The following is a 24,166-nucleotide window of genomic DNA, read 5'->3' on the forward strand; positions in this document are numbered from 1 at the left end:
AGAAAAGGGTAAACACATCACTGGACTGAACCCTCTAATTGTCAAACTAATATTAATGTACAACAATATAGAAGATACATGATAGAGGTTATGCAATATGGGTGTATATCCACTGCATGCTTCTTAGGTGTGTAATTGACATGTCCAAGGAGCTATTGAAATGTAAAACTTTGAAAAATGTACGTTACACTGCGTGATTTTACAGTACACAAACAAGCATGTGCAATATATAAGGCTAGTTCGTGGACATTCTGAAGTTTGTTTGAGTCCAGTAGATCACATGACCAAGAAGCTATTGAAACTTTACATTTTGAAAAATTCATGTAAAATCTTGTGAGGTGAAAATGGACAAACTAAAGGGTGTGCAATGTGTAGGCCCACTGAGTGTACATTCTGAACCTTGTTTTAAGTCACTAGGTCACATGACCAAGGAACTATTTCAATTAGAATGTTTGAAAAATTCAGCTAAAAATGCGTGAGATGAAAATGGACAAACTGAACGGTGTGCAATATAGAAAGGTAGTCAGTGGACATTCTGAACTTTGTTTGAGTCAAGTAGGTCACATGACCAAGGAGCTATTGAAATTTGAATGTAAAAAAAGTTTGTACTTTGTTTACGCTCCCTAACTAATTCAACTAGGAATACAAAATGCTGCTCACATTTCCACATGTTTATTAGGTTTGGAGAGAAAATGAATGCCCAAAAATAAGACCTGTGCAATGTTGTGCTCAATTTTTCCAACATCATGACACTTATTTGGAGTCTGTGGCTCAAGTGGTTTGAAAGCAATTGAGGTTTGAAAGCGCAAATAGCCGTCGAATATCCAACAAACTGGTCTAATTCTACAAGACATGGTATTCTCAGGAGTATTCCAGGCCCCATTAACTATTGTTGTATTACTATTATTATTAATAATAATAATAATACTAATGTGTAGCCTAACAGAACTGCACACAAATACAAACACGGCCCCAAAGGCAAGTGAGAATTTAATAAAGATAAATCATAACACCACTAATAATTATAAATACTTTAGACATGACTGTACAGATAAACTCCAAATGACAATACAAAATATACAAAAACAGTGACAGTTTCTTTCATTTGCAGCCCTTCAATATCCATGGCAATAAGCATGGTTGTGTTCCCCTGTGTGGTAGGGTCTAGGGTGGGGAGCCAAACCACTTTCCAGTTTCAGTCAGAATCATGGGAACAGGTACCTTTGCAGAGGAAACTGGAGCAGCTGGAGCAGCTGGAGCCACGATGGAGTCCTCGGGAATAAGCAGAGCCCAGGAGACATGAAGAGGAGTGGAACTCAGTGCCAACCCTACCAACTCTTGCTTCTTCTATTTCCCTTTCCCTTCCTTCCTTCCTTCCTTCCTTCCTTCCTTCCTTCCTTCCTTCCTTCCTTCCTTCCTTCCTTCCTTCCTTCCTTCCTTCCTTCCTTCCTTCCTCTCTTCTTTCTTTCCCTTTCTCTCTTCTTTCTTTCTCGTCGTTACCCCCAGACCCATCTCTCAGACTGGGATGACTTCAGCTGTACCGACTCACTGCTCTCTCCCTCCCTCTGCTGAAGGATAGAGATACACACAGGGTTAACACACACACACACACACACACACACACACACACACACACACACACACACACACACACACACACACACACACACACACACACACACACACACACACACACACACACACACACACACACACACACACACACACACACACACACACACCTACCTACCTACCTTGTTGGCGATGGCCCTGAGCTTCCCGAGCAGTGAGGGTTTGTGGGAGTAGACCACGTCATCCTCAAGCTCCTCCCCCTCGGCCAGGGCACAGCTATCTGCCACCGGCAGCTCACACTCCTTATTGGCTGACATCACCAGCCGAGAATACTTATACTCCAGCCTGACAGGGGGTGACACAGAAACACACAGGACACAGAGATGCAGGAGTCAGGAACGTTGTACTACAGCCTATGGCTAGGATGGTTATTTGATTAACAGGTGTCAGTCAATCACCTCTTGTTCTTCTTCCAGAAATAGCAGGTGAGAGAGACGAGCAGCACAGCCAAGAAGGCCCCGCCCCCTACCCCCACCTTTAGCCATAGGGCGATGGCCTCGCAGGGGGCGGAGCTCTTAGCTGGCAGGGAAATTCCTTTGATGCACAGTTTTGGCTCATTCCACACAGACAGAGTCTCCTACAGAGAGAGAGAAAGTGAGGGGGAAGGAGGGAGGAAGTGATGGAGAGAGAGTAGAGAAGGCGAGAAAGTAGGTTCAATTGAAATACCAAGAGGTGAAAATAAGAGTAGCATGAGTGTGTTAAAGGAGATGAAGAGAGAGGGAACAGGTTACCTGGGCCCCTCCCTTACAGGCTCCCTCTATCTGGTGATAGTCATCCTGGGTGCAGCGGGGACAGGCGCTCCCACTCTCCCACAGGAAGTGAAACGTACAGCCGTCACACGTACCTGCAGGGCACGCACTGCGCGCACACACACACACACACACACACACACACACACACACACACACACACACACACACACACACACACACACACACACACACACACACACACACACACACACACACACACACACACACACACACACACACACACAGGAGAAATGTAGAAGGCGCTAATGAAAATTCACACATAAATAATACACAAACGTTTTCAGCTGAGATGTTGAGCAGACAGTCAGACAGGTGACGTTGAGCAGACAGTCAGACAGGTGACGTTGAGCAGACAGTCAGACAGGTGACGTTGAGCAGACAGTCAGACAGGTGATGTTGAGCAGACAGTCAGACAGGTGATGTTGAGCAGACAGTCAGACAGCTGACGTTGAGCAGACAGTCAGACAGGTGACGTTGAGCAGACAGTCAGACAGGTGTGTGTACCTGGGCACTGTGAGTTGCCCGCGGTCTGTCTTCTCTGGGTTGCAGCGTATGGTCATGACCGCACTCCGACCACGCTGGCAGGATCCAGTCGCCTGAGTAGACCTGAGACAGTCAAACACACACACTCAAATCAAATGTTATTTGTCACATGCGCTGAATACAACAAGTGTAGACCTTACCGTGAAATGCTGACTTACAAGCCCTTAACCAACAATGCAGTTCAAGAAAGAGTGAAGAAAATATTTACTGAATAAACTTAAGTAAAAAACAACAAAGTAACACAATAAAATAACGAGGCTATATACAGGGTCAACGTGCGGGGGTACAGGTTAGCCGAGGTCATTTGTACATGTAGGTAGGGGTAAAGTGACTATGCATAGATAATAGACAGTGCGTAGCAGCAGTGTACAAAAAATACATTTTCCACCCACTTTCAACCACAATGACTGATCTTCACTGGAACCATTAAACTATGAATGCTGTTCTATGGCGTCTAGGTCTACGCTGGCCTACCTGTAGAAGAAGTTGATGTCTGGAATGCCTTTTGAGTTGTCAGAGAAGAGTTCTGGTCTAGTGTTTATTCCGTCTAAATCACTGTCCACTGTCGCTCCTGAGAGAGAGACGGAAGAGATGGAGAAAACAAGTTTCAAATGAAATGGTTGAAAATAAATCTGTTTTTAGATGAAGAGTATACTTTGTGCTCTGGCTATATGACTACTAGTGGTTGTGGCACTGTCCTATAATCATTATGAAGGCACTATTCGATTGCCATCTCACCGAGGAAGGTATCAGCCAGACTGATAGACTGGGATGCCAGAGCCATCCTGAAGCCCCGCCCATCCGCAGGAATGATGGTTGATTGACAGATGAAGCTGTCCACTGAGTTGACGAACTGGGTGGAATCACTCCCCATGTCCTTGTTGGCGATATCAGTGACATTATCTGTGCAGACAGCTGCCATCTTCCCCTGAAACAGAACACACAACGACGACCCTGAGGTATGTGTGTGTTATCTCGTGTCCACACAAGCTGATGTGTGCGTGCATGAATGTGTGTGTGTGCGAATGTGTGTGTGTGTTACCTGGTGTCCACACAGGCTGACATTGAAGACGTGGAGATACTTTGTGCCTTTAGAGGTGAAGCTGGGGCCGATGGTGAGCGAGGCCACGGTGCTCAGAGAGCTCAGGTCAAATGTCAGGGTGCGGTTGTTCTCCGTATGACTGAAGGAGCAGTCGCTATAGCAACGAGAGTGCTCCTAGGAGGGGGCACAATAGCATCAAGTCAACACACATCGCACAAATAGCGGCTCACATGATACACACATGATAGTACCAATGCTAAAAACATTATTATCCAGAGGAGAGACTGTTAACTGTTGATCTGGATGAGAGTAAAACTCATATAAGTATGGCCCTGAGATTTTAGATTAGGTTATGAGGATGTAATGTTATAAAGTGGTTCTAATGATTATAATGGTTACGAAAGGTTAGTTTGTAAGGTTGTGACTTATGGTTGTGTGATGATATGAGTTGTGTGTTTGTGTTTAATATAATACCTTGTTGCTCTTACTCCCGGGGCCACAGGGCAGACACGCGTCTTCTCCATATGTGTGGTGACCAGACAGGTATGTGTTGGGGGGGCACTCCTGGCACCGGTTGGTGTCTCTGTCAATGTAGAACCCAGCTGGGCATGGAATACACGACGACGACCCAGACCGCTGAGAACTCTGGGATAGGAGGGCGCAGGCCCGGCACGCAGATGCCACGCCATCCTGGACGTTTGTCACGCTCACCGAGTAGAGTATCACCACGTCACTGATGTACCGCCGCACCTAGATACACCCACGTCAATATATTATAGTGCAGTATGTGAGTGTGTCTGTGAAGTATGTGTGTGTGCAGTGTCACTGTGTGTGTGAGAGTGTATGTGTGTGTGTACTCACGTCCTGAGCCTGGTTGGTCCTCTGGAAGGCCCAAGTGTATGATACGGATGCGTTTCTGGTCATGATGTGTGTGTAACTCTGTCTCTCCTTACTGCCCTCCCATGACTCCACCACCGTGGTGCTCTTCCTGTTCACATCCTGCAGGGGGCGACACACACACACATGGGAGCGAATCACTCTAGTTTACAATTTACACAGTGACTGGTTTATCTGAAATCTCACTGCTTTACTGCGATTTAGTTGTGTATATTGTGTACTGTGATTGGCTGGGTTTGTTCAAATATACTTTGGTTTCATCAGTTTTAACCTTGTCTTCTGCAGGGATTTTCAGCTAGATTCAACCACGGGCCGATGTTTTCTTGAGCGGATTGACCGCAAGAAGCACAAACATAATATTTGACTAAAACATAATAATTTCAAACCTTGTGTACATTTGTATACGATCACATATATTTCTCTGTTATACGTGGGAATACTTGGGAACCGATTTCCAAAATTAAAATCACTTGTAGCTGATTTGCTGGTGTTTTTACAGTGTTTTAAGTCCAACAATTAAATGTTGTATTATTTCTTTGGGCTCAGAAAACTTGGGGGGCTGCGGGCCGCCAGTTGGGGAACCCTGTTCTGCTTTATATGGCTTTACTAGCAAACATAGATATTGATATGTATTTATCCAATAGCGGGATAAAAGTAGGTCACTCATGTATTGGCTGTGTCATACTGGCTATGTTAGGTTGGGTAATATTGATTTACTGGCTAAAACACTGTTGATATTGTCAGTAACATTTCCCTGAGAACCTAGACACACACTCGTGCAGATGCGAATGATCCGACACACACCATCATGAAGTAGAGCTCACAGTCGGCAGAGCAGATTGTCTCGAAGACGAAGGTGATCCGGCCAAACTCAGTCCCGGTCATCCCAGCAAGTGATGTGGGTAACCTGACAGAACACACACACACACACACACACACACACACACACACACACACACACACACACACACACACACACACACACACACACACACACACACACACACACACACACACACACACACACACACACACACACACACACACACACACACACACACACACACACACACACACACACACACACGTTTCATGTTTCACAATAATCATAGCCATGTGTTCATTCTGACCACATGACCTAACCATGAAAAACCTGAGAGCTCTAACAATAATACACAGTCAAGCCAAGACTAACTTGAAGCCAGGAACCAGCAGGTTCAGGATGAGGTAATCGTTATCCGAGCCTCCAGCACCGCTGCGTATGTGATCCCCTGCCACCTCCCAGCCTGAACAACAACATATCACTGTGATTACACATTCCATTAAACACACATCTATATTGCTTACAATCTGAGGGACCACATATCTATTAAAAATACATCTATGCTCCCATTAGTCAGAGAGACACAGAGTTATTACATACCCAGCAGGATGTCTATATTAGACATATTTACTATTCACCCACGTGTACTACTACATACATATTACATATCTCTTGACCCTAACCACCCGAGACATGTTTCTGTCTCACCGTTCATGTCGTCACATTTGGAGTTGCCCACGTTGAAGCAGGAAGTCTTCATGTTGGAAGGGAGGACGTTCCACCATTTATACTCGTACCCCAGTACTGGCTCTGTCCCTGCAGGACAATCCTCACACACTGGGACAGACACACACAACCGTCAACAACACATTTCATTATACAGCAATACAGACGTGAGTGGCGTGTGTGTGTGTACTGTAAGTGTGTGTATGTGCACTGTTAATGTATATACACATGTGAATATATACATATATAGTATGTGTGTGTGTGTGTGTGTGTGTGTGTGTGTGTGTGTGTGTGTGTGTGTGTGTGTGTGTGTGTGTGTGTGTGTGTGTGTGCGCACGTGTGTGTACCTGAGGTGCCGTCAGAGTGTGTTCCAGGAGAACAGGGGAAGCAGGTGGAGTCGTTGGTGTTGTAGTAACCAGGGTTACAGGGCGGGCAGGCCTCTCTCTCCCCTGTAGGGGGCAGTACCACAGCGCCCGTCACATTCTCCTCACAGATCCTCGGCTCCACCCACCGGTACATCACCTGCGTCTGTCACCACGGCAACCACAGCAGTTACCTCACAACCTTAGAGATACTATACACAGAATGTCTTATGTATTGTAATCTAATGTATATGACCACAGCCTTCGCTCTATATATTGTGGAAGGACCACCAGAGGGCAGGCTGGGCTGACGGATAGTAGCCTAACAAGGCATGTGTGACAAGGTAACCAGAGGCAATTAAGCACAGCTGACGGTACTAATGACATATTCTCTTTCCCCTATAAGAGAGAGTATGGAACCAGCAGATAAAGGGGGGAAAACTATCTCTGGAGGATGGCCAACAAGAGAGAGGAGCTATCCACGAAGAACCATTAATGACGGTGACAAACCCGTGACTTTTGTTGTAGTTTAAAGATAATCGTATTGTGTTCCTGTTTCATCTGGAGAAGAAGATGTATGTTTTTCCTTGGGAGATTTTCATTGATTATGTTGGAGTGTTTGTATTGACCAAAATCCCTCAATAGAGAACTGTGTTCAATCAAGAAAACCTACTCCTGGCTCGTTTATTCCACCTTTCCGCTTTAGAGTGACGCCAAATGACTTGGTCCGCTCACAATATGCACACTATATGTGTGTGTGACTTACCTTTCCCTCGCTGTCGCAGGCTGTGTGGATCTGAAAGTAATCCTTCTCCGAACATGGAGGCCTCTCCTTACACTGTGACCATCCTTCATCTGAGTGAAAGAGAGAGAGACAGTGGATATTTAAACTGGGCTCTACTGATACATTTGAATGTGTGTGTGTGTGTGTAGTACATACGTGAGTACTGTGTGTCGGGGCAGGGAGTACAGGAGGCGGCTCCCTTGTTAGACGATGTGTTCCTGGGGCAGGGCTGGCAAGAGGAGGAGCCAGGGACGGAGCTAAACCAGCCTGGTCGGCACGGGAAACACTCTGAGGTGTAGGCAACACCTAGACCGAGACACATTAATTAATTAGGATGTAGATTCTGCTGTTGTCTCACACTGTGGTCTCATTTCCTAGATCTAAGAAGGGCGATTTCTGGAGTGGGCAGAATCTGGAGTGCCTGGAGTGCCTGGAGTGCCTTGACCGACCACATTACAGAGGCATGCGGAATGGGAGAGAGATTATAGTTGAGTGTGAAGATAGGGAGTAGGGGTACGAGCAGTCTTTACCCTCAATCTGGATGTTCCTGAGCAACACTGGTTTAACCATCTTCCCTCCGACCAGGATCCCTGTCGTCCTCCAGTACAGTATGTTAGTACCAGACTTCAGATTCACCTGAGTCACATGTCACACAATATGTTGCACACAGATTATGTTACACACATCACACACACCAATCATATAACACACACTTATCACACACACTGCCTTCCTCCTCACTGTGTGTGTGTCCCACTCTCCGTTGGTGGTGAGTTTGATCCACTTCTGATCGTCGGTCTGGGCCATCTCCTGACACTGCTCGTTCTGGACCTGAACACACGTCACCACGGTAACCACTCAGCACATTGCATCACATGGTTCTCTCGCTTCCAATCAGCAGCTGATTCTCCTCACCACAGAAAAGCACTCAATTGCCCACATCTATTGATGTAAAGCCATTGATGTAAAAGCCATTGATGTACAAAAATATATGAATGTACAATTAAAGTCTTCCCTGCTACCGCAAAACAGACCCACTTTTCATCTCTACATACGTCAACCAGCTAAATAAAAGGGTAATAAATGAACTGATATAAACTTTATCAGGGAGGAGAGAGTCAGACTCACATAGAACTCAAAAAAGATGTTGTTGTCAGGGTACTGGTAGCTGAAGGAGACAGAGCCCTGCTTCTCCAGATGCACAGCGTAAACCAGAGACACGGTGCACTCATCACGACTAGACTCCAAATACACACCCTGCGGCGTCCACGATGAGCTACAGTACACAGAGAGAAAGAGAATACAGGACTACTGTGAGTTTGTGTGTGTGGCTGTATGTGTAGGACAGGTGTGTGTAGTGTATGTGTGTGTGTTTTGGGTTTTACTATCCTTGTGGGGACCAGAAGTTCTCACAAGGATAGTAAAACAAGGAAAAAATGTAAGATTTTCACCACAGGGAAAAAGGCTATTTTATGTTTATTGTTACAATTAGTGTTAGGGTTAGAATTATTTTTAGGGGTTAGGGTTAGGTGTTAAGCGTTAGGGTTTTGAATGTGAATCAACTGTTTGGTCCCCACAAGGACAGTAAAACCGACATGTGTGTTACCTATTACAGGCCTGACTCTCCTCTACACTGGGTCCTGGGTCCATGTAGGTGGCCAGGCTGGTGAAGCCGGCAGGGATAGTGTCCCATTGGTCGAAACGCACCCCACTGCCCAGCGAATAGGAGCCGGCCGCACACGGCGTACATTGCTGAGCGGACATCTCTAGGAACTCTCCCGCCGCACACGAGAATGCTGACAGACAGACAGACACAGACAGACAGGGAGAGAGGAGGGTCACACACAATGTGACAGACACATTCACACCTAGACCGTATCTCTCTCGCTCATGAACGTACGCAGCTATCTTGAACAAGTCTCTCTGGAAAAATCGATTTTTTTTATCTAAATGAGGCAAACCTGAATAAATAAAGGTGAAATAAATGGTAATGAACACACACACACACACACGTACGCGCACGCACAGTACTCACAGCAGTCTGTTCCTCTGGTGGGAGTAGGCAGGGCTGAGCAGGTGCCCAGATTGTGGGGGATGGCCACCCTCCATCGAGACCCTGTACTGTCACACTCTGTATACTCATAGTAGTAGTCTGTCTGGAAGATACACAATCTCACAGTAGTCATATTAGAGCATGATACACACACTCACTTAGACACACAGTCACAATCAGTCACACATGTCCCAGTAGATAAAACAATCTAAGACACACTTAAATCTGCAGTGACAGAACAGGTTGCAAGGATTTAATTTCAGTGACACCTCCTTGTCACTTCTTTGTCAATGTGCCAGAACACCCATTCACTCGTCATATGCAGTTGTTTTTCAAGACAGCATGCACCAAATGAATCTAATAAGCTGCATAGGCGTACTAAACAGCCAACATCAAGTATGATGGAAAGCCAGTGGTAGAGCAGGTTGTCATCAGTGAGGCTTGGCAGATAAGGAAAACAAAATCAGACGGAAAGAAAAGAAAGCTCCATTAATAATTGCTATATGTTAAGTCAATACTCTGGTTATTATAATTGCTGTATGTTAAGTCAATACTCTGGGTTATTACCGCTCATCTTTGTCTCAGCCATATGCATTTGTTCTTCTGTTTGTTTACTACTAAGTAGTAAGCCAGTTGTGAACAGGTCACTTCAGGTCAATAACATAACTTCTACCGGAAAAAAACTGTTCATCCACACAACCAAGCATGTGTGTGTGAGAGAGCGAGAGAGAGAGAACGTTAGAGAGAAAGAGAGAGGGAGAGAGAGGGAGGATCCCCACAGAGAAAAAGCATAAGGAGACTGGATGCCATCTTGTTTTGGAGGCCATGGTGGTTTGTCTCTAAGCATTCTATCTGCAGCCAGTCATGCAACACTTCACTTCCACCACCATGTTGCTCACCATCCCCTTCCTCCATCCTCCCAAACCTTCTGTTCACCCAGCATTACCATGGCAATCAATCCGGACCACTGACAAACAGCTCACTGCCACCCAAATCATTACTGCATTCAAAGTGGGTGAGTGTGTGTGTATATACTGACTGTATGTGGTTCTGTTAATGTTAAATGTGTGTGTATTTGTGTGTGAAAGAGCGAGAGAACGAGAGAGAGAGAGAGAGAGAGAGAGAGAGAGAGAGAGAGAGAGAGAGAGAGAGAGAGAGAGAGAGAGAGAGAGGTGGGGAATCTGAGGATGGAGAGAGAGAGGGGTGGGGAATCTGAGGATGGAGAGAGAGAGAGAGTTTAAGGCTGTGTGTGGAGTATAGATAAACCTGGGCTCTTTTGTATAGATCATCATCTCTCTCTAGTTCTAACAAGTATTGTTCCTGCCATTTCCACACAAATATTGGGGACATGGGCAAACACACATGCATAACAAACTCTCAATAGGTGAGGCCATATATCAGCTAGATGAGAGGTAGCTATAGAAACCCCTTAGTACCATGCCCCAGACAACCCCTTTCAAGTGGAGTGCACCTGCTTTCCTCTGAGGCAACTGGGAGTCTGGGGAGGGGCTGGTGGGTAAATGTTGGTACTGTGGTGGATATGGGGCTTGTGCAGTGGAATTGAAGGTAGATAAAAGGGTATTGAGATTAATGTGCATAACTTGTCTCCTTGTGACTCATCATGGTCACCATGGATACAGAGGAGACCATGTGCCACAAGAGGAGATATTTAGTGCCAGTGTGACCTATCCATCATCCATGAATCCACCAGTGTGTGTGTGTATATGTGTGTGTGTGTGTGTGTGTGTGTGTGTGTGTGTGTGTGTGTGTGTGTGTGTGTGTGTGTGTGTGTGTGTGTGTGTGTGTGTGTGTGTGTGTGTGTGTGTGTGTGTGTGTGTGTGTGTGTGTAGATCTGGCAGTGTAATAGGACACACTCTGGGACACAAATCTGACAGCACTCAATAATTTTCAGCTCAAATAATATGGAGAAGGCTGGGACAGAGATGGCTTCCAGGCAGCTATTGTCCTTAGAGAGCTGATATCATAGCCATAATAGATACATCTAACCGGATAATGCAGTGCCAGGGCCCTTGCTGTTCAGCTGTCCTTCCCTCCTCTGTTTTCCTCTTACTCAGCGGTAATATTACTCCGGCACATCATCGGAAGGCAGCACGGACGAGGATGGATGCCAAGTGATCGGCTCAGTGCGCCGCGTCATCATATTATGGAGCCTTATATTTTGTCAACATGTTTAGGATTTAAGCCGATAAGAAGAATAGGCGACCAACACATTTTACATCCCACCACTAACAAAGAAGGCCTCCATAACATCGTTTATCTCCACTCCATTCCACGCCAATAGGTATTTTATAACAATGATTGGCAGAAGGTTGTAGCCTATAATCCTCTGGTTAATGTTAATTCTTGACCCATTTGATAACGTTCGGAACATAAACATGATAAATATGGTTGGGACATAGAATAAGATGATTACACATTGTGCGTTCAGCGCACTTGGTGACAATGTCATGGCTTGCTTATTTATTGTAGTTTAATAACAGTGTTCAAATAACAGTGTGACAGCCAATGCCGTTCGTGTCGAGCTGCGCGCTCTTACCTCATTGCACGGGCGCAGGTTCCTGCTCGCGGACACCCATTGCCGGGCGCTGATGATGAATAAAAAACATTTAAGAAAACAGAACCCACGTGACTCTTCCCTCATCCTCGTTTTGTTTTAAGACAGTCCGTCAAATGCTTCGGATGAAGACCAAACGCATGAATGACAGTGCGTGATTTTGGTTATGGTGCCCACTCGTTATGAATGCGCACGGTTCTCTCCACCCACTCCGCTACGCTGCGCTCAAGAGCCATCCTGTCAGAGGCACGCGGCCGACGTCACTCTGCTAAAGTACTGGCTTTGCGTTATTTTAAGACAGCTAATTGACGGAGGTAAAGTTGCTTTTATATTCACACATTCGTACATTCAACAAACATTCATCAGACATTCAACAGACATTCGCCAAAAGCCATTCACAAATGTAAAAATCAATAACTAATTCACCGTTTGTCACAGAATCATCAAACTAGATATGATTTATTCTATAAATGTCTAGCAGGCTTTGACAACCTTTGTTTTGAATACAAATTCCAGTTTAGATTTTATAGAAATACATAAAATCTATAAAATGCAATTTAAAGCTGTATAAATCAATAACTAATTCACCCTTGTCACAGAATCTTCAAACTAGGTATGATTTATTCTATAAATGTCTAGTATAATTGTACAACCTTTGCTTTGAGTAAACATTCCAGCTAACACAACGTGCCATTGGAACACAGGAGTGATGGTTGCTGATAATGGGCCTCTGTACTCCTATGTGGATATTCCATTAAAAAATCTGCCGTTTCCAGCTACAATAGTCATTTACAACATTAACAATTTCTACACTGTATTTCTGATCAATTTGATGTTATTTTAATGCACAAAAAAATTGCTTTTCTTTCAAAAACAAGAACATTTCTAAGTGACCCCAAACTTTTGAACGGTAGTGTACGTATATACTGTATATATATATATTGGGTATTGGGTATTGAAAGATAACAGAGGGTGGATAACAACAAACCCCACTTAATATAAGAAGTGGACGGTACATGTTTTGTTTTTGGGCTAAATGTATACATTATGATTTGCCTCTGAACTGTATGTGAACCCCTCTGCAATCTACTGTCACTAACCATTAAAAATGAGGACTTCAACCGGGCTGTCCCTATGCTATTTGCTCTCTTTCTCTCTCAAACTGCTAGCACAAAGCCTACATCAAAATGTGTTTTTTCACAAAAGATCATGAAACAAAAAATCTACTGGCCCAAATCAGCTCTTCATAATTCAGCAGGGAGGTGTGCAACTACCACACATTATACCCATTATACCAGTGGGGAAATATGTCACCTACATAGGTATTACCATATCCCTTTCAATTCACATTCCTTGCAGAAATAACTATTTGCAAACATTTTAAAACATCCAGAAAGACAGTGGTCTTGGAAGGGTATTTATTCTTTAAAAGACATCTTTTATGTGAATGGATGTGGATGAAAGAATTCTGCCAGTGTTTTAAGGTCCTAGTTTCATATTTGTTTCTTTACCTCCAGCTCTATATATCCAAGTGTACCTATGAGGACCTTGGGGATCAGATTATGAAATCTATGAAATAATTATGAAAAATATGAAATAATTTTTACATAGCAAATTTTTGCTATCGTTCTTTTTTTTACATTTGTTATTAGACAGTGGCAATGATGATGATTATGAACATGGTCTTTTGCCTGCTAATGCCTTCAATGCAGTGAAGAAAACGATGACAACAATAACATCTAATGTAACTGGCCCCTCTAACAGTACAACTGGTCCCAGCTTGGCCCCCCCAGTTGAAATGGTCTAGAACCGCCCCCGCAAGTCCATAGATGTTATGTATTTCTATCAAGTCAAAATTGGAATGTTTACTCAAAACAAAAGGATGTTAAAATATGCTAGACATTTATAGAATAAATCATACCTAGCTTGATGATTTTGTCATAAACTGGAATTTTTATTCAAAACAAAGGTTGTAAAAGTATGCTAGACATTTATAGAATACACCATATTTATTTTTATGTTTCTGTGACAAACGGTGAATTAGTTATTGATTTATACAGCTTTAAATGGATTTTGGTGAATATCTGTTGAATGTCTGTTGAATGTCTGATGAATGTCTGTTGAATGTCTGTTGAATGTCTGATGAATGTCTGTTGAATGTCTGAATGTGTGAATATAAAACCAACTTTACCTCGGTCTAATTGACAGCAAGAACAATGTGTTTTGTTATTAAGTCCACCATCTGTGTATAGACTTATTACCAACAGTGTTCACTGTTAAAATATATTACTGTTTATTTCCATAAATGATTAGGCAAACGTAAAAAAAAATCTTACAGCAGCCCAATAACATGGAATGAGGTGAATGTTGGTCAAAATGGGGAGGCTAAATGGGCAGACAGATGGGTCAAGCATTGGGTCAAGTAGCACACCCTGGCACCGCGCACCACTTTAAATGAAGCACCAGGAAGATACTGAGCTGCTGACTTGTAAGCTAACAACCACACTAAACCAGTTGTAGGCCTATCCTGATTCTCAAGAGAAGTTGTGCCAGATGCAAGATGAGACATCAATGAAGTAGAATACAAAATGACTGGGGAAATACCAGGCATATTTTTTTGTAAACTCTGCAACTCTTTCAACTATTGACTTTTTTCACAACTGCTACCAGTTTGGTGGCAAAACATTAATGACACAGATATATTGACATAGTAAAATAAATTAAAGTGTGTAAATAAAATATATTAAGCATATTTTGTGCTGAAACCCTTATATAAAGGCCAATGGTATTGACTAAGTTTATGGTAAAAATCCTCTTATTTTATTATTTTATATATTTTATATGTGATAAACTGAAGTACCCAAAAGGGTCACTAGATGTCCTTTAATAAATGACAAAAAATCCTTGAAAGTTACCAAAATTCTGGTAGTTCACTGGTAAACTTTGAAAGTTACCAGTAATATAACCTCTCTTTGCAACCTTAACCGGGACACATTTAGGTAGTTTTGCCCTGGAAACATGTATGCCATAGGAATACAATTTCTATGGTATGGTGCATGGGAAGGAGGTGCCAGATGGTTGTCTGTAGAGGTGCAGCAAGCCACAGTTCTGGGGCAGTGTCTAAAACGTATGGACACTTGACAGTCCAGCTCATAGGTCCCATATAGGGTAGACCCGTTGCAGGTGTGAATATCTGTTGTTAGTCCCAGTCTGAAGTAGTTGGGTCTGCCATAGTGTCGTGTCATCACCCATCCCCCCTCCTACCAACACACACACACACACACACACACACACACACACACACACACACACACACACACACACACACACACACACACACACACACACACACACACACACACACACACACACACACACACACACACACACACACACACACACACACACACACACACACAAGCTGCCTGCCCCTATACATGGCCATCCGCATTCTTGAAGAGCGCAATCAGCCATTATCTAGACTTGTACTCCCTCGATGAGTGTTTTTTCCACGGAGCAGAAGGGTGAAGAATGCAGAAAGTCTGTCTGTTTTAACTCTCCCCAAAACCTGCTGTTCCACTAACAAATGCCCCTGAGAAAGAGAAAAATCGAGCGGCAAAATAGTCATGCCAAACAAAAGTATCAGATTCAGCTTCCTACTACTCTACTGTTAAATTGTGATTCAAATATATATCATTGGTACTCCAAAAGGCCTACTCAGCGAAGTGCAAAACAGTTACATATTTCATCACTGGGTAATGCTTGCCTCCAGTCCATATAGCCATTAAGTTAACAGTAAAATACTGTATCCTACATCAACCACCAATAAACATGTCCCTGTTGGGTAGGCTCAGCCTGAGATTGGAGGCTTGATGAGCTGTGTGTTGGGTGCCACAGAGGCTATACACTGATATCTTACTTCATTGCAAGTTTATGTTGTTGATAGTTGGAAACTGTGGGATTTAATGTACCTGGTTCCCTGAAAATTTGGTGAAGCAAAGTATAGGAACATGTATTACGGGTGGCTTGCACCTGTCGAGTGCAGGTAGAGTATACCCCAAGCCAGCTGGTGGCAGCAACACATCTTGTACCAATCTGCATGGCATCGTCTTTACACGAAGAAGAAAACGGTGGTTTCCGGTTGAGCAAGCAAGTGACGCAACCCACAGGATCAAAACAGGAAATATGCTGCAAATTTCTCCTCATAAACCAACTGCAGCTTTCTGCAGATTATCTCGACAATGCAAGGAAAGTGTGTTACCCAATATAAACATCTTAAAAATGACCACATGGTCCAGCAAAACATCTTCTTTGGATATACGTCGAGATAATACCTGCTGTTTTTGAAAGATAAAGTGGCTAGCAAGATTCCAAGTCACTCTTAGCTTCTTGCTAGCTAGCTAGCTAGCACACTCATAACTGAGTTGAAATTAACCAGGCATCATCCAGACGTATGGGCTGAACATTACCATATATAGGCCTGGTGACTGCGGTGCGAGTAGAGTTGCAGACCACCCCTGCGCCTGAGAAATGTAAACTGTGACAGGCCGTCATTAACAGATCGAGGCCGGAAGAAGACAGTCAACAAAACAGATCACTTGACAACATTAGCTAGCTAACCCAACCACTAAACATGTCATCTGAACAAATAATCGTAATTGTCATGGATGACAAAACGTACAACGTCAACAAAGGCAAGTTGATAGAAAAAAGCGACTACTTCCGTGCACTGTACAGCTCTGGGATGCGCGAGTCCAGAGAGGATTCAGTGCAACTGCAGGGGCTGAGTGTGCCAGGGCTCGAGTTGGTCCTGGAGTTTATCAACACCTCCAAAGTGAAAGTAGTCAACGAGACCCTGGAAGACCTGATTGAGACTGCATCTTTTTTGCAAGTCACCTCTATCCTAAAACTCCTTTCGTCTGAAATTCGACAAGAGAATTGTGTGGAACTCTACAGCCTATCTGAGGTATATGGAACTCATGATCTACGCAACGCTTGTCTCAGATATATGAGCTGTCACTACCACCCGATGCTGCGGAGACCAGAGTTCAACGACTTACCCGCTGCCCTGCGCAACCAGGTTAGAGAGATGCGTATGAAAGGCACAGCCACTCTGGTGGCAATCGGACTTTTCACCTGTCTGGCTCTGGACCTACCAGACCAGGATGAGCCCTGGTCCATGCTGAGGTATGGGGAAGTAGAGCAGCGTTGGAAGCCGCTCGCTAACAACCTGCCCTCTGACATGGTCAATGTGAGAGGCTACGGCTCAGCCGTGTTGGACAACTACCTGTTCATTGTCGGTGGGTACAGAATGACCAGCCAGGAGATCTCAGCGGCACACTGCTACAACCCCTGTAGAAATGAATGGAACCAGGTAGCCCCCCTGAACCAGAAGAGGTCAGTACAGGTCAGCTATGTGAATAGATCTCTGTCCCAGTCTTGAGTTCCAATATCCAGTCTGTTCCGATGTCTTGATCTTCAATCTGTTTTGATGCTGAGCCAGCAAACTACATAGGCTACAGTATGTCTCCGTCCTGTAATGTTGTTGTATATCCGTCTCTCCTCCGGTAAGGTCCAACTTCAAGCTGCTGGCGGTACGAGGGAAGCTGTATGCAGTGGGAGGCCAGTGTCAGGGCACTGTGGAGTGCTACAGCCCTGAGCAGGACTGGTGGACCTGTGTGTCGTCACTACCCGACCCCCTGGCAGAGTTCTCTGCCTGCGAGTGCCAGGGCATGATCTACGTCATGGGAGGATATACTGCCAGAGGTTAGTGGGGGTGATTTTCATTCCCAGCAGAAGTGAGGACATTTTCTAAAATGTCCAATGTATACACACAGTAGACATAAAGAACTGTAGGCTACACAAATAGTGCTTGTCCATTTGACAAAATATCAACTGTTTTTTCAATTATTTTAACATAATGCTGTTTTTTTTCTCTCTGTATCTACTAGACAGGAATACCAGCGTACTCCGCTACTGCCCCACCTCTGACAGTTGGACAGTGTTCCGCTCCTGCTCGGCCCACGTGCGTAAGCAGCAGATGCTCTCGGTGGAAGATACCATCTACCTGGTGGGGGGGTACACCCACGAGCTGGAGCCGGGTCCGGGGCGACGGGCCAGCCAGACGGAGGACATGCTGACAGTGCAGTCTTACAACGTGATCACGGGGGAGTGGCTCCACCTGAAGGACAACACCTCCAAGTCGGGCCTGAACCTCACATGCACGCTGCACAACGACGGCGTCTATATTATGTCGCGCGACGTCAGCCTGCCCACCAGCCTGGAGCACCGCGTCTTCCTCAAGTACAACATCTTCTCAGACGCCTGGGAGGCCTTCAGACGCTTCCCCGCGCTGGGCCAGAATATGCTACTCTGCTCCCTCTATCTGCCCAACGTTCTATGAGCGTTGCGGATGGAATGTAGGATGTTTAGTTGATGCCAGTGGTCGTACAGTCCAGAGACTACATCATATGCCACAAGAGGCTTGTTTGTGCGTGCTGCGGCTACGTAGCTCACATGAAGAGAAGTGGTAACGGTAGAGCTGTAGATGGCTGCAGTAGGAAACAGTATGGCCAAATCCCCGTTGGTGGGGCAAAATCTAGAAAGACACAGCTCTATACATGATTTAAACCTTAAAGTAGCTACAAGCACAGGCAAAGCAACAGTTATGCATTGTGGGTCAATGTCAATGTCTTAGTTAGCATAGCAGCATTGGGCTACTATCGAGATCCATTTTCTGATTCTTTGATTAGAAGTAGACTTGAATCATATAGAACATTCCCTATTGTTTACACTGCAAATTTAAAATGAAGGATTTGCAAAAATCTTCGTTTTAGTGTTCACTACAAACCTTAAACGCTAATGCAAATTAGTAATATAGTTAATACGTCATATTGGATATTGAAGAAAGTTTGTAGCCAAGAAGTGGCTTTGGTTTTACACTGCCGGTTTTGCAATGGGCAATTGAAGAACTTAAATAAAATGCTAAGCTGATGCCGGACCACAATTAATAACTAAACAAATGTTTTAACTCTTGCGTGAGAAGATAAATGGTAGAATCATGAACGGACGAAATTGAGAAATACATTGACTTGATTTAACTTATGAACATTGTTTAGAAAACAAATGCTAAGCTCAGCAGCAGTACAGTTCAATGAAATGGATAAGGAACGTGCCTTCTCCCTCACCTGGGGGATTTTGTACAGATGAAGACTTGAATTGTAAGTGACCAACCAAAACTGTCTTTTTTCCCTTTTCACTGTTGAATTATCAGGAAAGGGCTTTCATTAGGGTACGTTAAGGACAAATTGATGAAAGACAATGAGAATGTAGTTTTGGTTTAAAGGTAGACTCAGCGATATTATGCAGAAAAGTAAAAAACATAGTGGGTCAATTTCCACAACTAAAGAAGCGTGAGGCTCGACTTCTCAGCTATTTTGGTGCCCTGGCTACCACGCTGTGAACAGCGTGACGCAAACCTGTGCACAGATACTGTGTGTTACTGTCGCTCATCTCAATATCTCCGGTGCTGCTTGTGGCAACGCAACTTTGCTGAGTCTATCTTTAATCAAAGGGGATTACAAACCTTTTCTGTGGAGATGGTTTGTATGAACGCAGTCTTTCTGCTGATAATACAACTACGTTGTTTGGCTTCTAAAGATGTGTTGGAGTTTGATGAATGTACTGTATATTGTTTTGTCACCTCTGGTTATGTTCTGACAGATGACTTTGACTTAAAAGAATAAAGAAAATATTCAGGGAGTAGGTGTCGTTCTGTTTTATTGTAAAAACATTGAAACCATGCATTCAGTGACTGTGCCTTTTTGGATGTAGAAGGCTTTGTCTTTTCATCTCTGCAAGTGAAGCTACATAAAATACTTTGAATCACATCTAAACTTTCATAGTCTGGGCATATTAAGGCCTTAAGGATAATTTAGTTATCTTTCTTCCCTGTCTTTGGTTTGGTCCTTGCTTCTGTACATCCCGGTACTTTGTCCTCTCTCTTCTTTTGTAGGGGGAACTAACAGCCTTTCTCCTGAAACTATTCCCCGCTTCCCCTTTGTAGGCGAAACAAGCGTCCTCTATTCCTAAATGATTTCTCTCTTCACATTTGTAGGCAAAACTAGTGACCTGTTCCTAAACTATTGCTGTCTTTTATTTTGTAGGTGGGACTAGCGTCCTCTCTTCCTAAACTATACTGCTCTTCCCATTCGTAGGTGGAACTAGTGTCCTCTCTTGTCTAAATTATTAATCTCTTCCCATGTGGAGGCGGAACTAGCATTCTCTCTAAACTATTCCCCTTGTCGTCAAAACTAGAGACCTCTCTTACAAAACTATTCCCCTCTTCCCTTATGGAGGCGGGAATAGCTTCCTCTCTTTCTAAACTATTCTCTTCTAACATTTTGGAGGTGGTACTAGCTTCCTCTGTTCCTGAAGGATCTTTTGCCTTGAGGATGTCCACATCGACAGAGAAGACAAACTGCTCGTAAGCAGTGTAATCGATGATATTCCAACTTCCCACTATATCAGTTGCATCGTCAGTCTGTCTGATTGGGGAGAAAGCCCTTATAAACTCCAGGCCTCTGTAGTTCACAGAGGTCCACTCCTTCCCTGGGAAGTCTGTCACAGAGGAATCAGTGATACTGGTGTTCTCGCTTACCCCTTGAGAGCCATGGAACTGGTCCTCAGGAAGAGACATCTTGGTCAGGGGAATAGTGGAATGTTCCAGAGAGACTCTATCTCATGTCTGCTTTCTGGGATCCAGGGTTGGTCTAGCTGGAGAGCTATAGTCCAGGAGTAGAGGGTCTGTCTGAAGGTCGAGGAGACCCGGGGCATAAGGATGGCCTGTGAGATGGTAGTTGAGGTCTGGGATGCTGAGGGCCACACACTGCAGGTTCTGCTGTGTCAGAGGCTTCTCTGCTGTATTGGTCAGTCGCACAGTCGTGTTTGTTGGGTAGGAGTATGTTTCCTTCATGAAATCTGCCCAATCATGAAACAAAGAATGGAACTATGAAATTGTTTGAAATAACTGACAAAAAATTATAAATTGGTGGCTATTTCACAATTTACATTAAAAAAAAGATTTACCTAAATTGAAAGCAGGATTGTCTTCTGCATAGAATGTCAGCCTCATAAGATATTTCTCTGCATAGGGCTGAACCACCTCCATGTCTTGCAGTGAATCCACACTTTGCTTATTTGCATTAAAATAATATTTATCTACGCTCTTGGTTTGTAATGTCTCTATGGAAACAATCATTTGGAAATCATTCTGAATTCTAATGGAATGGCACTGCACATTAGTAGACTTCTAAAATAGTGGCCATTAAAACATCTGGAATTCGTCTGCTTCCTTTGAGATTTTAATCTACAACATTTGTGCAACTATGTTTACTATTCTACACAGCTGCAAATCAATGCTAAAAGCACTTTGCAACCCCCACCAAACACATCCATTTAGATTACATTTCTCTTAAACGACATAAACAAAACTAGCCTGGTCTCAGATTTGTTTGTGCTTTTGGCATTTTAGACAATTCCATAAGGAGATGGCAAGAAAGCAAAAACAGACTGGCGCCAAGGCTAAAATAAAACCGCAAATTGCAGTGTGTGAGCGTGCACATCTTCGACAAAAACCCATGTAACAATCCACCAGGGTCAAAGAAAAATATCACCAGAAGGTGGCAGTATATCCCTGTCTGAGTATTTAGATTTTCAATACAGTCCATTTCCAATAAATCACCTTGGGAAGTTCAACAGTCTCATAAATAAAAACCGGTAAACAGGTTAATTGTATATGTGAAAACAATATTCTGTGCAGGGGGACATTTTAAGGACATTATACTCTGTTTGACATGTAAATGTTGAGTACATTTACATGTATTGAGTAGGCTACATGCATTCCTGCTGAACCAGATAAATGTTGTTTATGACTTAACCTGCTTAGCCCAAGGTCAAAAGCAATGACTTGCAAAATATATATTAACATTTTACTGACACATCAAGGTTCTATTACACCGATTCTCATTGAGGGATTGATTTCTTCCCTTTTGATAATTATATATAGATGAGGTTATATATATATAAATGAGGGGGGTCTGAACTGAAGGGGTTTGTGAATCTCATGCTGGAGCCTGTTCATTTATTAATGGAGCTTGATTGAGTGGAGATCAATGCTGGAGCAACCACACCAATCACACACACACTAATCACAGACACCAATCACAGACACAACCGTAGCATAGGTGCCGGAACCACTGAAAACCCAGGGGAACTAAATAACAACTGGTTAGAACTCAGCTAAATACACATATAGCTGACAGAGTGGATCCCTCAATGTGTTATCCATCACATAGAACTACTACTGTACAGGAGTTAGAATCTCTACTGGTTGACTGCATTATGACATGTTACATCTCTGATGTTCTATAGCAGCATGAATCAGCATGTTCAGTATGTCAGCCATGGCAGAAAGGTATTCCAGATCTGTGTGTGGAGGGTAGGGAGGTAATAAGAAGGCAGCTGGTTGCTTTTCTACTTCTTTGTGTTTCCCCCCACTACGGGGCATTAACCGAGAACATGTGGGTGTCGTGTTTTGAAACTAGGCGAGATGTGTGTGTGTGTGTGTGTATGTGTGTGTGTCAGAGTGTGTGATGGAAAGAGGGCTTGAGGGGAGGGACAGGGGGTGGGTATGTACTCTAGAGAGCAACAATGAGAGAGGAAGAGACAGTCACAGAGAGAGAGAGAGAGGAGAGAGAGGAGAGAGAGAAAGGAGACAGAAAGAAAGAGAGGAGAACGAGTGAGCAGAGAGAGAGGAGAGAGAGAGCACAGAGAGAGCACAGAGAGAGCAGAGAGAGAGAGAGAGAAAGCAGAGAGAGAGCGAGAGAGAGGAGAAAGAGGAGAGAGAGCAGAGAGAGAGAAAGAGAGAGACAGAGACAGAGAGAGAGAGAGAGCGCAGAGAAAGAGAGGGGCACAGTTTGCTCCTGCAGCGCTGCAAGGACAGACTGCACTGACAGAGGAGGGGACACACACACACAGCCCAGCCTGAAGAGAGACATGTCTACATAACAGAACAATCAGCACACTAACCATTTCTGGACACTGACAGCAACACAGAACACAAATAGATGCCAAGGACTAGCCCCTCAAAACAACCTCACCCTCACAGAGAGGGAGGTCACAGTTTGAAGGTGGAACAGTTAGAAGACGGACACAGTAAAGGTGAGGGAAGACATTTGTTCTGGAAGAGACCAACTAAAAACAGGAGTAATCAACAGTATCATCTCCTCTCTGCGATATAGCTCTTGGAAGTGAAAAGGAGAGACTTTGCAGTACAGGGCACTGGGCTGTGCTGCTCTGCCTTAAACACTCATACCCTTCTGTGCTGCTTCTGCTGCTACTGCTGTTCCAAACCAGGCTACATCAGACAGAGGTACGCTGAAAGTAGCAGCTCTGCTCTACACTCTAGCTAGCTGTACTGCACTGACTAACTGATTGACTGACTGACCATGAGTGAGTCGAAGAAGGGTGATCTGGCTATCCGGGATAAAGCCATCCTGGGCCAGCAAAGGCGTCTGAAGCAGGCCACCCAGTTCACACACAAAGACTCAGCCGACCTGCTGCCCCTGGATGGGCTCAAGAGACTGGGCACCTCCAAAGATCTGGTGAGTGTCTGTCAATGTCCCATTGGACTATTCTTATTCTGTTATTGGTGGTACTGTCACTTACATGAGTTGTATCTATTAAGGCACACTGTTGCAAAATGTTTTGCAAGGGAAAATGCCTGTTTTCTGTTTTCTGTTGTAGAATGTTTTACTACAGTGTGCCCTGCTCTTATTGAACACGTTCAGATTGTAACAGGGAGGGACTGTCTTTTTTTTTTTTAATAAGACCCTGGTCAGTGGCTGTCTGAAAGTCCCATTAGATCACACTCTATTTCTTGTATTGTGTCACTTTG

At 44.0% G+C, this 24,166-nt stretch overlaps 3 protein-coding genes across 3 annotated transcripts in view; 2 read left to right on the forward strand and 1 right to left on the reverse strand.

Moving 5' to 3' along the window:
* Positions 1-971: 971 nt before the first annotated feature.
* Positions 972-12,444, reverse strand: LOC139533954 (endosome/lysosome-associated apoptosis and autophagy regulator family member 2-like). The gene is made up of 22 exons (XM_071332501.1): positions 12,193-12,444; positions 9,618-9,738; positions 9,189-9,378; positions 8,711-8,858; positions 8,324-8,413; positions 8,113-8,218; positions 7,739-7,888; positions 7,565-7,653; positions 6,784-6,964; positions 6,419-6,547; positions 6,083-6,173; positions 5,692-5,794; positions 4,852-4,989; positions 4,465-4,740; positions 3,991-4,164; positions 3,687-3,876; positions 3,423-3,519; positions 2,910-3,011; positions 2,364-2,490; positions 2,031-2,209; positions 1,755-1,917; positions 972-1,568 (listed from the first exon to the last, which is right to left on the reverse strand). The coding sequence occupies exons 1-22, from the start codon at positions 12,295-12,297 to the stop codon at positions 1,497-1,499; spliced, it is 3,021 nt and encodes a 1,006-aa protein (XP_071188602.1). The 5' UTR covers positions 12,298-12,444; the 3' UTR covers positions 972-1,496.
* A 3,920-nt stretch (positions 12,445-16,364) lies between these two features.
* Positions 16,365-19,971, forward strand: LOC139533957 (kelch-like protein 42). The gene is made up of 3 exons (XM_071332506.1): positions 16,365-17,607; positions 17,783-17,976; positions 18,162-19,971. Exons 1-3 carry the CDS (start codon positions 16,844-16,846, stop codon positions 18,611-18,613), a joined length of 1,410 nt encoding a protein of 469 aa, XP_071188607.1. The 5' UTR covers positions 16,365-16,843; the 3' UTR covers positions 18,614-19,971.
* A 2,957-nt stretch (positions 19,972-22,928) lies between these two features.
* Positions 22,929-24,166, forward strand: part of LOC139533958 (nuclear receptor-interacting protein 2-like) — a 29,014-nt gene continuing 27,776 nt past the window's right edge. Inside the window, exon 1 of the mRNA XM_071332507.1 lies at positions 22,929-23,873. Within this exon, the coding sequence (XP_071188608.1) occupies positions 23,718-23,873 (156 nt within the window). The 5' untranslated portion in view covers positions 22,929-23,717. The remainder of the gene's footprint in view (positions 23,874-24,166) is intronic.

The sequence above is a fragment of the Salvelinus alpinus genome, chromosome 11, assembly GCF_045679555.1.
Source record: "Salvelinus alpinus chromosome 11, SLU_Salpinus.1, whole genome shotgun sequence".
In the NCBI taxonomy this organism is placed as follows: domain Eukaryota; kingdom Metazoa; phylum Chordata; class Actinopteri; order Salmoniformes; family Salmonidae; genus Salvelinus; species Salvelinus alpinus.

Coding starts and splice junctions, on each gene's coding strand:
- LOC139533954 (XM_071332501.1), bottom strand. CDS start 12,297: ATGAGGGAAGAGTCACGTGGGTTCTGTTTTCTTAAATGTTTTTTATTC. Junction 8,859..9,188: donor GAGAGTCAGGCCTGTAATAG/GTAACACACATG, acceptor TGTGTACTGTAG/CTCATCGTGGACGCCGCAGG. Junction 7,889..8,112: donor CAGGAACATCCAGATTGAGG/GTAAAGACTGCT, acceptor GTCTCGGTCTAG/GTGTTGCCTACACCTCAGAG.
- LOC139533957 (XM_071332506.1), top strand. CDS start 16,844: ATGTCATCTGAACAAATAATCGTAATTGTCATGGATGACAAAACGTAC. Junction 17,608..17,782: donor GCCCCCCTGAACCAGAAGAG/GTCAGTACAGGT, acceptor TCCTCCGGTAAG/GTCCAACTTCAAGCTGCTGG. Junction 17,977..18,161: donor GGGAGGATATACTGCCAGAG/GTTAGTGGGGGT, acceptor TGTATCTACTAG/ACAGGAATACCAGCGTACTC.